The sequence below is a fragment of the Colletotrichum orchidophilum genome, assembly GCF_001831195.1.
Source record: "Colletotrichum orchidophilum strain IMI 309357 chromosome Unknown Scaffold_89.1, whole genome shotgun sequence".
NCBI classification, from domain to species: domain Eukaryota; kingdom Fungi; phylum Ascomycota; class Sordariomycetes; order Glomerellales; family Glomerellaceae; genus Colletotrichum; species Colletotrichum orchidophilum.
This window is the reverse complement of record NW_019173045.1, coordinates 134,726-148,446: the sequence shown is the minus strand read 5'-3', so window position 1 is coordinate 148,446 and position 13,721 is coordinate 134,726. Positions and strand designations below refer to the sequence as shown.

General features: G+C 53.3%; 4 protein-coding genes across 4 annotated transcripts; 2 read left to right on the top strand and 2 right to left on the bottom strand.

Moving 5' to 3' along the window:
- Positions 1–4,607: 4,607 nt before the first annotated feature.
- On the top strand, positions 4,608–6,085 carry CORC01_09689 (histidine acid phosphatase; the record flags this gene model as incomplete). Its single annotated transcript, XM_022621318.1, has 2 exons — positions 4,608–4,704; positions 4,761–6,085. 2 exons carry the CDS (start codon positions 4,608–4,610, stop codon positions 6,083–6,085), a joined length of 1,422 nt encoding a protein of 473 aa, XP_022472194.1.
- Positions 6,086–6,781: 696 nt separating this feature from the next.
- On the bottom strand, positions 6,782–8,320 carry CORC01_09688 (cellulose-growth-specific protein; the record flags this gene model as incomplete). Its single annotated transcript, XM_022621317.1, has 1 exon — positions 6,782–8,320. The coding sequence occupies one exon, from the start codon at positions 8,318–8,320 to the stop codon at positions 6,782–6,784; it is 1,539 nt and encodes a 512-aa protein (XP_022472193.1).
- A 567-nt stretch (positions 8,321–8,887) lies between these two features.
- On the top strand, positions 8,888–9,456 carry CORC01_09687 (uncharacterized protein; the record flags this gene model as incomplete). The annotated part of the gene is made up of 2 exons (XM_022621316.1): positions 8,888–9,015; positions 9,279–9,456. 2 exons carry the CDS (start codon positions 8,888–8,890, stop codon positions 9,454–9,456), a joined length of 306 nt encoding a protein of 101 aa, XP_022472192.1.
- Positions 9,457–11,490: 2,034 nt separating this feature from the next.
- On the bottom strand, positions 11,491–12,297 carry CORC01_09686 (uncharacterized protein; the record flags this gene model as incomplete). Its single annotated transcript, XM_022621315.1, has 1 exon — positions 11,491–12,297. One exon carries the CDS (start codon positions 12,295–12,297, stop codon positions 11,491–11,493), a length of 807 nt encoding a protein of 268 aa, XP_022472191.1.
- Positions 12,298–13,721: the final 1,424 nt, after the last annotated feature.

Sequence of the window (13,721 nt, the reverse complement as noted above, 5' to 3'; positions counted from 1 at the left end):
CGACCTCTGTACTTTTGTGGGTTGTAGGTGAACAAAATCTTGAGGTGCACAACTCACCCAGACACGTGCCAGAGTCTCGGGCTTCGCTAAAAGTTGGGCTTACCTAACAGCATGCACAGCCAGACACTAATACAGTCCACGACACAGTCACCTGGTCTGCTTTTTTTTTTTTTTTTTTTTTTTTTTTTTTTTTTTTTTTTTTTTTTTCTTTTTCCCTCTTCTTTCCACCCTTGTTCTATTTTATCCCGAGAGTTCAACCGCGGCCCCCCCCCCCCCCTCTTGCGCCCTCCGTTGGTTTTTTTTTTTTTATGTGTTTTTTTTTTTTTTCTTTTTTTTGGCTCTACTTTCTGTATGCCACTTCTGTCCACTCGAGTTCCATTGGACCCAGATGAGCTCATCGCGGTGCCGCGGCCACGTCTTTTGCAGTTTCTCTCTCGTCATCTGCTGGGTCTCACTGAATCAGTGAACCTGGACGCGAGAGAAGAATTTTCAATTTCTGTTAGCAAAGACACGGACGTTCAGGCTGGGTCTTGAGTCTTGACTGCTTTACACTACTAGGTATGTACAAACTGTGTGATCTCCGTCGTATCCGCTCCCCTGAAATTCTTCCACTTGTTTGCCAGGCCTAAATAAAACTTGTGATACTTTGAAATTCAAGCTCGTCATTTTTCTGTGGGGCCTAGCTCTGTCCCTCTGTCCCTCTGTCCCTGTGAGTCCTGTGATCTTGTACATAGTATGAATATTAGAAGAGAGAGAACTTCCAGAGAAGGGCCTTCCTGGACATGGGCAGACTTTCGGGGCCGCACCGAGTACCGACGATGAGGTTAAGGCCGCCAGGTATGTCGCCATCCTGGCTGCCAATCTCCCCAATCGGGATGAGCTAAGGCGAGCATGCGATGGCGTCATTTTCTCGGCCCACGGGGTTCTCAAGCACCTCATCTTCGAGAACGCCCCTTTGTGCCATTTGCGGCTTTGCGGCTTCAATCCGTTACGTACGGATACGGGACGTCGGGACCTGCTGAATCTTGGATCCTCCCTCCTTCGGCACTTGAATTAAAACCTAACGCCTTCCCCCATGTTTTGCCAACCTAACGCCGCTCGCCTCGTCCGTCTCCGTAATTATAGCACTCGCCTCAGCCCGACCGACCCTGACATGACGAAACCTCCTCCCAATAAGGATCATGTAGGTAAGCCTCTGCAACTTCCGGCGGCATCCATGGACATGGCCATGGACATGGGCGTGCCGCGTGAGTGGATATTCGTACTGAACGGAGGAGCAAACCGGGCCTGGGCCGACCAAAAGTTCATCAGGCACTGTCGGCGACTCAGCTCACGCGGCAGCTCCCATATTCCCTGTCGGTTCCTCTCTCGACCGCCGCCCAGGCACTCAGGCCCAAAGGCTCAGCCTTCTCCGACCAAGGTCTGGTAGGACCATTGGCCAATCAAAAACCTTACCGATAGCCGCAATGGAGCTGGGAGCTGGTCACCCCCCGGCTATGAGCCGCCAGTTGCAATCATCCTCCCCATCCTTCACCGAGCAACGACTTCGTTCGCCGTATCAATGCCATTTTTTCGGTTGAGCGGCCGCACCGCGTCGGACATGATACGACCAAGATAAGAACCTGCAATCACGCAATTTGCCCCAATTCCCATCAGACGACGGCAAACCGACCCATCTCGGCCTTGAACCTCTCTCAAAGTCTGACAATCAATTCTTGGGATGACAGAGGTCAGACATGAATCCAACAGGGATCTGGGACGACCCAATACAAACTCCAAGGCACCCCTGCCTCTCAAGCTGTGCAAGCGTACACAACCTACCTTACTTGTGCAACCGTTCGTAAAGCAGACGCCATACGTTCATCCAGTTGCTCCGCTTCACGTCTGATTCTCTCTGGCCGAATGCAGAAACGCCACTGAGCACAACTTCCACTAGGCCAATCCTCTTCGTACTCTACCCAACCGCCTATCCAAAGGAAACTCGCCAGAGACATGCCCAGCAGTCGGCGTACTGATCTGCGACCGCGGTGGTCAAACCAGGCGCTTAGCTGCAACTGTGGAAGAGTTGGGGCCTGCTTTCGACGTGTGCGGGTAACACAATTAACCCATTCATTTCAGTAACTCGATCTCATAACATCCAGAGTCCACGTGGTTTTGCCAACAACTCGAGGGGCTACCAAAATAAAACCTCGGCAGGCGGCCGTACAGGTAGATATTGATCTAGTTTTTCCAATTTCTCTCATCGCCCAGCAAACATCATTGGCAGTGCCAATAAGTGCATATCTCAAAGAAATTTGCAAAGTAGGTAGGCACGTTGTGTCTTGCTCATGTTCTTTCTTAGCAGAAGTACTTCTCTTATGCATGAGCTTGCTACCATTTTTCCCGTACCTCAATTCCGCTGGGCTATCTCTTGCGGGTCGATTACGGATGAGTAACATGCTTGGTATTTTCAGTCAGTGAGAATGACCCCGATCACAAACTACACATCGACAGTGCGTTGATGGTCAATGCAAAGGAGCAGCGTATGCCGGCGGCTAGGTAGAAATCGCGCAGGCTAAAGACGTGACAGTGCTTAAAAATCCTTATGTCATACCTGCCAGGAAGCGTAGCCATATAACCATGTTCCAAGTTCTGTTATATCACGCCAACACATTATCCTTAATGAAATCAATCTAATAACAAATAAAGCACTGAAAACTATAGGCCAGGCCATGGTCTGCTCCAACACAGAGAGCACTCCAGCAGCATAAGGATCCGTACTGTAAAAATCGATCAGCAATCAATCAAAATACCAAGAGCAAGATCTGTGTCTTGTAAGTTACCTGGGCTTGAGAGCTTTGCACCTTACCTCAAAGAACCCAAACCTCAGTGTTGTCCAACGTCCATGGGAAGCGACGCAGTCCTCAAAGCCTAAGGCCCATGCCTTGACATCAACTTCCTGCTGCCACCCAACTATCCAGTCCAAATCGGCATGGCCTTTATCTGGTACTTCATACTGAAATTTGGATATAACCAAATTTGAAACGGTATCAAGGCAGCCACGCTCATCCCAATCGTCTGGCATAGTGTAATCTACAGTGTCGTCTATTTTGAACTTTCAACGTTTTGCTAGTTTTGAATGCCAGTGTGCTCACTCGACTAAGGTATGGATCAGCAAGGTCAGAACATCTTTCACTTTTTAATCCATAGTCTAGATTCTCTTCATAGGAACATGACAGTTTCTGCATCGAGTGTTAAGAAATATCAATTCTTCTTAGATCAATAATTCGGATCGTCTAATTCTCACCAGGGTATTATCAAGCAATCCTTCACGATTCCGCTGCTAAACAGCGAGTTGGAAATTCCTGAAGACAGCCTTATTGCTTGGTCTTCCAAGATTTCCTGTCGATTGAAAGCCTAAATCGACCTCAAGTCAGCGCTAGCGCAGGGGCCAGTTGAGGGCCTTTATATCAGCTTTCAACTGACAGTCTAACCTCCGGTTAGAAGCTTTCTTTTCCACTTCACGCAGAGATCAATATCCAGTTAATTGACCCTTCGTCACCACGGTTCGATCGAACAAACCACCCTGTGATACGTAAACCAACTTTTCCTTACAGATACTAAATAGCTCACAAGTCAGTGGCACAATTCTGAAATTTGCCTTCCGGCTGTGCCATTGCAGGCTGTCGTTAGACAAATTAAACAATCACTTCAATGTTAAGTCTAGGTATTTCAAGAGCCCTTTTTGGTTAGCTGTAGCTCGTGCGGATGTCATTGTCGTGACAAATATTGCACCAACAGGAGTCCAAATCATCAATGTCGAGGGTTGTCCAGAGAGGCCTGCCCTGATGCCGCGGCTCAAGCAGACTCGCTCGCCCGGATACCTTCCTTATATATCACGGCGCCTCTCTTTGTTCCTGGTGAACGAAGAGGTCTTAGTCTATCATTGATGCTACAGCCAGCTTGATGAAAGCACTTCACGAGTGCTTCGTCGGAAGGCTAACCGAACAACTGAGGTTTCAAGACGTTGGTGACGAGAATATCTCAAAAGCTCGGAATTCAACCAAAACAAGAATTGGAGCGAGATCGGGAACTTGAAGGGTTCATCTAAGGGCAATGGCGGAGAGGATCAGATGAGTTCTCTAAATACTACATGTATCACTAACTGTCACGTCTTTCGCAAATGATAATGCAACCTGGCGCTTTCAAACGTGCGAGCTCGCCAGGAATCAGCCTGGCTTCTGGCTGAGCCACTCGATTCCTTCCCGCTTCATCGGCTCTGACCGGTTGAATGAATAACTGCCGCCGACAACCGTTCTTATCGCAAAGGTTGATTTGTCGCGCTGCGTGCCAAGTGCTTGGCGGTGGGAGACCAAGAGATTTTTGAACATCTCCGCTCCTCGGGTCTGGAAGGAAATGCAGATTTCCCCGCTTCAGCAGAGATATCAAACGACAGGAACGGAAAGATTTTCCCACTTGGAACGCTTGGAAAACAATAGTGGGCATATAATAGAAGCCGGGAGGTAGCAATCACCCACGTCTGAAGCCTGCCCTCTCTCTCAATCCAGTCTCTCTTGCACTTTGCCAAGGCTTGGTAACGTAATCGAGCATCTGAACACCTCATCAAAATGCTTTCTACTGCTGCCGCCATTGTGACCTTGCTGGTTGGCTCTGCAGCCGCCGAGACCGTTCATGGCGTTGTTGTCTTCAGCCGTCATGGAGATAGTAAGTTTGACATCTGCTGATTTGAGCCTCAGAAGCAAGCTAAAACCGGAGTCAAGGAACAACTAAGCATTATGGAGCTCAGTCATTGACCAGCGTTGGTGCTCAGCAATGTTTCGAGGTCGGCAGTGACTATCGGCGCCGCTATCTGGAGGCAGATTCTCCTGGCCAGATTCTCAATATCTCCGAGGACAAATACGTCTCCTCGCAAATCTACGCCAGTGCTCCCGACCAAGGCATTCTTTTGAACACAGCAACAGCATTTTTACAAGGTCTCTACCCTCCGCTGGTAGACCTCAACGCTCAGGTTGCGTCGTCAACCCTCAACAACGGCAGCACAAGTACAAGCCCCCTGAACGGCTACCAGTATGTTCTCCTGCACGGCGAGAACTCCAATTCGCCAGACACCATCTGGATCAAGGGCGATGATGGATGCCCCACAAACGCCAAGGCCTACAAGGCATTCGAGGCCAGTGAAGAGTTCCAAACACGCGTCACGGAGACCAAGGACTTCTACAGCAGCTTATACGACGTGCTCGAGAGTGTATACGACTACAAGCCCGAGAATATGACGTACAAGAACGCGTACGATATTTTTGATCTGATCAACGTGGCACGCATCCACAACAGCACCTCATTGGCCCGTAACGTGACGGACGAGGAGCTCTTCCAGCTGCGGACGTTGGCGGACAGCGCCGAGTTTGGGTACAACTTCAATGCGTCGAAGCCCGAAAGCACTATTCACGCAAAGACTCTTGCGGCTGGCATCCTTGCCCAACTCAACCAGACCGTTTCTTCCAAGGGAAAACTCAAGTTCTCCCTCCTCGCGGGCAGCTACGACACCTTCATGTCGTTTTTCGGTCTGACTGATCTCATCACCATTTCGGATGACTTTTACGGTCTCCCGGACTATGCCTCGACCATGGCGTTTGAGCTCGTCAGCGACAACGCGACTGTGTTCCCCGCCGACGTCGATGCCGACCTTCGCGTGCGCTTCCTTTTCCGCAACGGCACTGTCGGCGAGCTGACGGCGTTTCCTCTTTTCGGCACCGGAGAGGAGACGCTATCGTGGCCACGCTTCGTTGAAGAGATGCAGAAAAGAGCGATTGGCACTGTCGAGGAATGGTGCACCGCCTGCACTAGTCTTGTGTCATTCTGCGCGGCTTACCAAGACGAGGAGGCGGCGAGCTCCAGCTCAGGGAGCGGCGGAGGCATGTCAAATGCCGTCGCCGGTGTTATTGGTGCCATGGTCACCCTCGGTGTTGCGATTGTCATCGGTGTCATTGCATTCTTTGTGATGAGAAAGCGGCGCGCAGCTCCTACCTCCCAAGTTCAGGGATCTCCCGCTGAGAAATCCAGTCTGCGCAGTGGTGGTAGTGTCTGAATTTCTGAAGCAGCAAATAAACGTTGGATTGCGGCTATGAGTCCGAATGCAGCGAGAGTTACGCCGGTTCTCCTTTTCCATGTATTGTTAGCAAACAAGGGGTATGCAAGAATCTGGCCATCCGGGAGCGCCGAGGCCCTCGCGACTCGTTTGAATTGAATTGAATTGGATTGAAAAAGCTTGTGCCTGGCAAGCTTTCTGATAACGGCGATCATAGTCGTCTTTATTGAAAACGACGGCGCTAAGGCGACATTGACAGGGTTCATAAATTGGGCCTTAACTCAATCTAGTTGAAACGGGTCATTTTCGGCAACCTCCAGGAACCCGAGTTCATCTCATCTTTGGACGAAACACACTACGGCATCTTTTTACGGAGCCAACCTTTTGACACTTGAAAGTGAGACCTTCATGACCACGATGCACGTGGTGAATACTGAGTGAGTAGTTTGAACAGATGATGAACGTGATAAATGGCACGATCTATATCGTTTTGATATATACTTTGTGTAAAGCGGTATACAGGAAAAGACTTTGTACATGAAAGAGATTGGGTCTTGGACCGAATCAGATTCGCGAGCGCCACAAGTGTAAACGCCCACTACGAGCCTGATAGCTACATCATCCCCTGAGCCATCTAGGTCGCCTCTCAACCTCGGGACCAGATACCATGGTAAACAGTGACATCGTGGAAAGCGCTCATGCCATGCGGCGGTCGTGGATGCTCATACGCTTGGCGACAGCGGTCGCGGAGGGGGTCTCAACGGGGCAGTCCTCCTCGTCAGCTGCCTGGGTGGGAGTAGGAGTGGCACTGGGAGCCTCGGGCTCGGCAGGGCAGTCATCCTCATCGTCCGCAGCCTGGGTGGGGGTGGCGCTGGGAGCCTCGGGCTCGGCAGGGCAGTCATCCTCATCGTCCGCAGCCTGAGTAGGGGTGGCGACGGGGGCGGGAACGGTAGGGGCGGCAGAAGGAGCCTCGGGCTCGGCGGGGCAGTCATCCTCGTCGCTGGCAGCCTGGGTAGGGGTAGCGACCGGAGCGGGAGCGGTAGGGGTGGCAGAAGGAGCCTCGGGCTCGGCAGGGCAGTCATCCTCCTCCTCGGCAGCGACAGTAGGGGCGACAGCGGCGGCGCCGACGGTCGCAGAGGGAGACTCAACAGGGCAGTCATCCTCATCGCCCGCAGCCTGAGTAGGGGTAGCGACGGGGGCGGGGGCGGTAGGAGTGGCAGAAGGAGCCTCGGGCTCGGCGGGGCAGTCCTCATCGTCGGCAGGTTGAGTAGGGACGGCAGCGGCGGCGCTGACGGTCGCGGAGGCAGACTCAACGGGGCAGTCCTCCTCATCATCGGCGGGAGTCTGGCTGGGGGTAGCGGAAGAAGTGACAGGAGTGGCAGGGGCGGAGGGGGCAACGGGGGCAGCAGAGGGAGCGGCAGAGGGAGCGGCAGAGGGAGCGGCGGAGGGAGCGGGGGCAGAGCCGGATCCGGATCCGGAGCTGGAGCCGGAGCAGGAGAAGACGGCAGGGCCGGGGATGGTGTACTCCTGGGCCTTGTAGGCATCGTACGTGATACCGGGGTCAGCGGCGGCGTAGGCACCGGGGAAGGCAACCAGATCAGAGGGGCTGGTGCTGCCGGAGCCGGTGACCTTGAGCTGATGGCAGCCGGGGTAGAACTGGGCACCGGGGTAGGAGTAGGAGGCGTGGAGGGCGATGATCTCGTGGCGGACGAGGTACTGGCCGGGGGCAAGGCACTCGGGAATGGTGTACTTGACACCAGAGTTGCCAGCGGTCATGACAGCGGTGGCACCCCAGGTGTCGGTGGTGCCGACACGGCCGCTCTCCTGGACCTTGAACCAGACCTTGTCGGTGTTGGGGGTGAAGGTGGTGCAGTCGTCACCGGCACACTTGGCCATGTAGGTCATGGTAGGGCCAACGTGAGAAGTGGGCCACAGGGTCCAGTTGAGGGTGACCTCGTCGCCAGCCTTGGCCTCGGCAACGAGCTTGGCGGGTGAGGAGCCCTTGATGCCACCGGCGGTGTAGCCACCGCACTGGAGATCGATGCTGGTCAGGTCCTCGACGGGGCCGTTGCCCTGGATAGGACGGGAGATACGCGAGGGAATCGGGTTCATGTACGGGTCCTGGTAGGGCTGGTAGAAAGTGTAGTTCTCGCCGCCGATAATACCATCGGTGACGTAACCGTGGGCAGCCACCAGGGCTGCGGATCCAAGAAGGGAGGCGATAGCGGACTTCATTTTTGCGATTGTAGTTTTTTTGTTTGGTGAATCGAGAATTGTTCAAAAAAGTGGCTTGACTGTGAGACTATCGAGGTCGGTGAGGAAGGAGTGTTGTTGGTCTAGGACCGAAAAGAATGAATGACTACCTGGTCAAGTGAAAAGAATGACAAAAGTTGAACGAAGGAATGAGATAGGCACACAAGTCAAGTGAAGCTGAACACTATGGATCATAGAAAGAAAGTTCAGAATGACGGGCGGCCGGGCAGAGGTGGTGCTATATACGGGAGGACATCGTAGCTTGTATTCCCAACGCGGGCACTTGCGCCGTTGGCGTCCTTTCTCAACTCCATCGGGTCAAGATTGAAAGGACCACTTCCGCCGCTCCGCCAAAGTTTCAATTATACGCTGGACAATCATATCCGGCCAGGCGGTGGGGATAAACATGGGGAGGGGGATCTCGCGTATGCGGGAGACAGGCACCGCTGGGATGTGGGTGGTGGTTTGGGGGTCTTGAATATTGGCGTGCTGTAGGCTGTGAGTGGTTAGCATAGGAATCTAGAAGATGTGGCTCAGGGGCAGAAGCCAATGGACTCTGAGCAACAGCCTTCCACGCTGCTGGGAAGCCTGGGATGGGGAGGGGTTCGAGGGGCAGAAGTCTACGACTTTGTGAGAGCACCAGGCGAGTGCCGAATGCGCTTATACGCTGAGGTGGTGTGCGTGATGCTAAGCGTGATGCAAACATATTGGACAGGCTTGAGTTGGTGGGATGCTCCGGGCGCTAGTATAAGCGTAGATAGGTCTATCCATGCATCCATGATGGGCTGCGGGCATGGTGATGTTCCCGATATTTCTGACCTGTGAGCAATATCCAGCGTGCCAGGCTCGGCCAACTGCCATGTTGTTGTCAGTTGGGAGAAGCAAATGTCAGACTGTCAGTTCAGTTGACATGCGCCAGAAAAAGGTGAGACACTGTGAGCCCCGTCGACAAGGGCTGGACCTCCAGCAAGGGTTCGGCCTGGGTCGGCCGGGGTCAGAGGCCCCACTCCCGAGCTTCGCTGGCCGAACCGATTGGTCACGCCGGCGTCTTCGCCCGGGAGCCCCCGGTCAGATCCCCGTCAGATCCCGGCGGCCACCCTGAAACAGCCAACTCCTGAGACCCATCCCCTTTTTCTTAATTATCGCCAGATTCGCCCTGCAGCCTCCGCGACCTCAATTAACACTCTACGCGCTACTTCCCAAAAGAGGCTCAACGTCCTGGCCGCCGCCGCGGAGCCCCAGGGGTCACCTCGGCTCGAATCGTTTAGAAGAGCCACTTTGCCCCCTGCGCAACGCATGGCACAGACGTATCCCTGGTGTTCCTATCCCCTTTCCACCAATCCTCTTTGCTTCATCCCAGAAGAGATTCTGCCCTGTGAACGACTTTGCCGCCGCCAGCTGCTGGCCTGAGCGCTTCCAGCCGTTGTCTTGGACTGGACTGGCTGGTCAGGATCTCTTTTCCTGCAGCTTGCAGCCTGGACAAACAATACTTATTCCAGGCCAGGCCATCTCTCTGGGCCCTTCGACAGACTCAACTAGCCAGGCTTGTTGCTCTGCTTTTCTGGATCTGGGCTCTTCTTGCGGACACTGGCAGGCCTGATCAAGATTGAACGGGGCCTCAGCGGCTCTCAGGGAGCCATCTCTGACTTGGTTTCGCCCCAACCCTGCATCCCTTCTCTTTTCTTCTTTCTCCCGTCAATTTTCGGACATGAGCTCGGGAGGAAGACCCAACAAACGAGGGGCCAGAGGGGCCATGTGGCGGCGCGCGCCCGAACTCGTGAGCAAGCACCGTTGTGAGCATCTATGCTGGGCATGCCAAGCCATGCCGATTGCCATTTCGAAATTACGCTTGATCTCTTCTTGGGTCCCGCGGCATTGCAGAAAGTCCAACGAAGGAATCTATCGATGTGAAATTGATTTCATGTAGGGAGATGCCTGCCGCGCCCCCGCCCCCCCTACACAGTCAGCAGCATGCGTGATATGCTTTCGCCAATAGACTTCCCGTGCCCGCTGCCCACCTCAATATGCTTTGGCCCGAGGCTAATGACGACGTTGACGAGCAGGCCACTGTATCCATCAATGCAGAACATGAGCATTAGCGGCAATCCTTGAAAGTTGAACTCCGTCATCGACCACTCCTAACGTCTGAGTTGCTGACTGGCGCTGCGAGAGCAAGAAAATCTGCTCGGAGCCCCGTGCCGTGATCCGTCTGCCAACTACCCGGGTCTGACGGCCAAGGCCTTGTCGTCCCATGATCCATCCCTATCATTCCCATTCCCCATTCCAATCTATCCCGCCCCCCGGTCAGCGCGCCAGCGCTTCACCGCACATCAATATCATCCATTACGCACGTCTTTTTTACTGTCTTGCTCCACTGGAGCCAGCCCGGCCGCTGGGACCCCCCGTTGCATCTTGAGTCCTTGAAAGCCCAAGTTCCAATGTTCCACACAACTACCCAACAAGGGCACGTGAAGGGTTTCCCACCCCCTTTTCAGACGATCGACGAGCGCGTAGCAGTGTACCACGCACAAGCATCGCCGATCTTATGGAAATCCCTTTCTTCAAAGTTCACTCTCCTTGCCAGTCACCCACTCCACTCTGCAGGAAATCTCATAATCGATGCAACGCCGGGATGCCTTCGTGGAGAGTCGATCGAGTCTACGAACTCGAGGCTTGGCTACCTATGATGGTCCATCACCACCTTCTTTTCGGCCGAGATGATCATTTCCCGGCGGAGCCGACTGAAATGTTCTTGCCGACGGTTTCCCCTGGTAGCCCTTACCTGACTCAGCTTGTCTGGGTTCAAAGGAAAGTCAAGGTTGTCGCTTCACTCAGCATGATGCACGCGCGTGAAAGCGAGCCCCTGACGGCGCAGCCAACAGAAGCGCTCAGCAAGGCGGCATCACTTCAAACGCGGCCTTTGATCCTTTCATCCCACGCCGCTCGGCAGGCCGCGGCGCTCCAAGCTTCGAATCAGTGAACCAATTAAATCGATCTTTTCTGAGCTATACAGGTCTCATCGCCTGTCAAGGCCGACGGGTATCAAAACTAAACCAAACGAAACAGTTTCCTTTCCTCAAACATGGTAACAAGCGTGAGCACATCTATGAGGCTCCCAAGCCTTTTCTTCTGAGCCTCGGCGGCTGCAGCGATCAGCTATTGTTGCGCCTTCGCTGTCTTTGTCGCTCAAAGATAGCCAAGCCAGAGATGACTGCCATGATTGCCCACCGTTCGCCCAGCTCACCCGTCAGCCCACTGCCCACGAATGCAAACTTGGCCTCCTTGGTCATGCTCATTCCAGCATCCGTCCAGACAGCGACTATTTCGTTTCCATCACCTCCCCTGAAAGCTCCAGGTCCGGCGTTTTGAGGTACTGACTGAGCCAACCTGACCAGTTTCCAGCCCCTGCTTCGGCCACCCAGCGCAGCGATCGCTTCGCCAGAGCTTGTTCTCCATTCAAACTGCTCCAGTCTTTCACAATTCGGTCCAACGCCTATGGCAAAAATGTAGCTCGACGAAGGAAAGTCGGTTTTCGATTCCAATTCGATGATGGGCGCACCACCTGGAGTACGTGTCGGCGCAGGCGGCAGCGTTATGCTCATCCGGCTGCTGAAGCTGTGGTACTCTACTGACGCGAGCGGCGGGAAATTGTCTGACGGCCCGGAGTGCAGCACAATGGGCGGCGAGCTGCTCAGCCCACTGTGTATCGACAAGCCATAGAACGGCTGATGCTGGTGCTCGCCGAGGAGCATCGTCCTGCTGAAGCTCTGCGAGTAGACATTGAAGGCCGGCGGGAACTGGCGAGCTACCTGCGGTCCCGACGACGGCCCTGGGCCTGGACTCACTCGGGGCGGTGGTGCCGGGTTCGTGCGGGGTTTTTCTTCGTACGGCGGCGGAGCTTCGTCTGCAGGGGTATCGAACAGTGGCTTCATGTTCAAGTGTTGGGATGCGGGCGGCATTGTCTTGTGATACACGGCTGATATTGGGGTTTTTTTTCGTTTTCACATCTCTGCGCTCGCCATGGTTCTGTTACGGTGTTCGAGCTGTTTAAAGCCTCTGATTCTTCAAGAGACTTTATGGGGACATAACGTCTGCCTAGTGATCCTATTCCACAGCCACACGCGTGACAGGAGTCCGGTGGCACAGCGTTGCCCGGCGACTATGATCGGCATCACCACAGCCACAGCCGCAGGGATAGGCATTGCATCGGCGCGACTCAGAGGCTCTTGACGGTCTAAATCACCCACTATCATCGGCAACTCCGATCCTGGTTATTACCTTGGTTTTCAACCACTAACTCGGGATAACATATACTCATGTTTTGTCGTGACAATATCCGTACTATTTTAAGCTCCGCATCCACAATGAAGCGCCAACTTCATCACCACTTGGGCGCTTATTTGCTAAGGCTTGTTACAGCTCATTGGTTCTACGAAATCGGGTATGCAGGTAACCGAGCTTGTGGTTGTGCAGCATCCCGAGACCGCCCGTCCTGCAATCGCACACCAATAGATCTGCGGTGAAACCTGGAAATTGAAAGCAGTTATCAAACTCCCGATACCAGCGGAGATCTCAGAAGGTGAGACTTGGTCGGATATGGTCAATGAGTGTGTGTACTGTGCCTTGTAGACGGGCAACTGCATGTTATGGCCCCCAACCATACTGTTGAGCTACCATCGGAATTGAGTGGCACAACAATTTGACATAGTTCTAATGTTTCAATATGAAGCTGGAACTGTTTATATTGTATATTGTGTGACAGAATGCTGGGATGCACTTCGTGGCTGAGTGACTACATGTAGGTACACGGAAAATTGTCACAATAACAGAGCTGGAACCCGTCGTTTCAAACAGCCTCTATATGAGTGCAGATGTGAGGGGTTGCGAACAATGAAGCGCAACCATTGAAAACTTTTGCCTCACAGGCGACCTTGTGCTTGCATTAGTCGAGGGATTTTGATCAGTCATTATTCCTAGGCCGAACCAGGTTCCAATGGAGGATGGCTATCGCTGCCATCATGCTCATGAAAAGCTACAGCATCGAAGAACCCATGATGGGTGGCGTATCGGTTAGGAGGCTACATGGATAATCTTTTTCAGACCCTTCCAGCATCTTCTGACGGACACATTGTATCCTATAACCAAGATGTTACGGAGTTGTATTGTTGTCCTCCTCCCTCAATGACAGCTTATATGTAACGATCGATTTAGGAGTGTTGAAAGTTCCAAGTTGGACACTCAGCGTGCCCACTGAATCACGAGGGACTACCAGAAGAAGTTTTGAATAGCAATAAGAAGGGATTTAAGATGAGTTTTAGGGCAAACAGCTCCCTCGAATAGCGTGTCCCTTTTCATGGGGAGGGTCTTCATCTTCACGAAAATG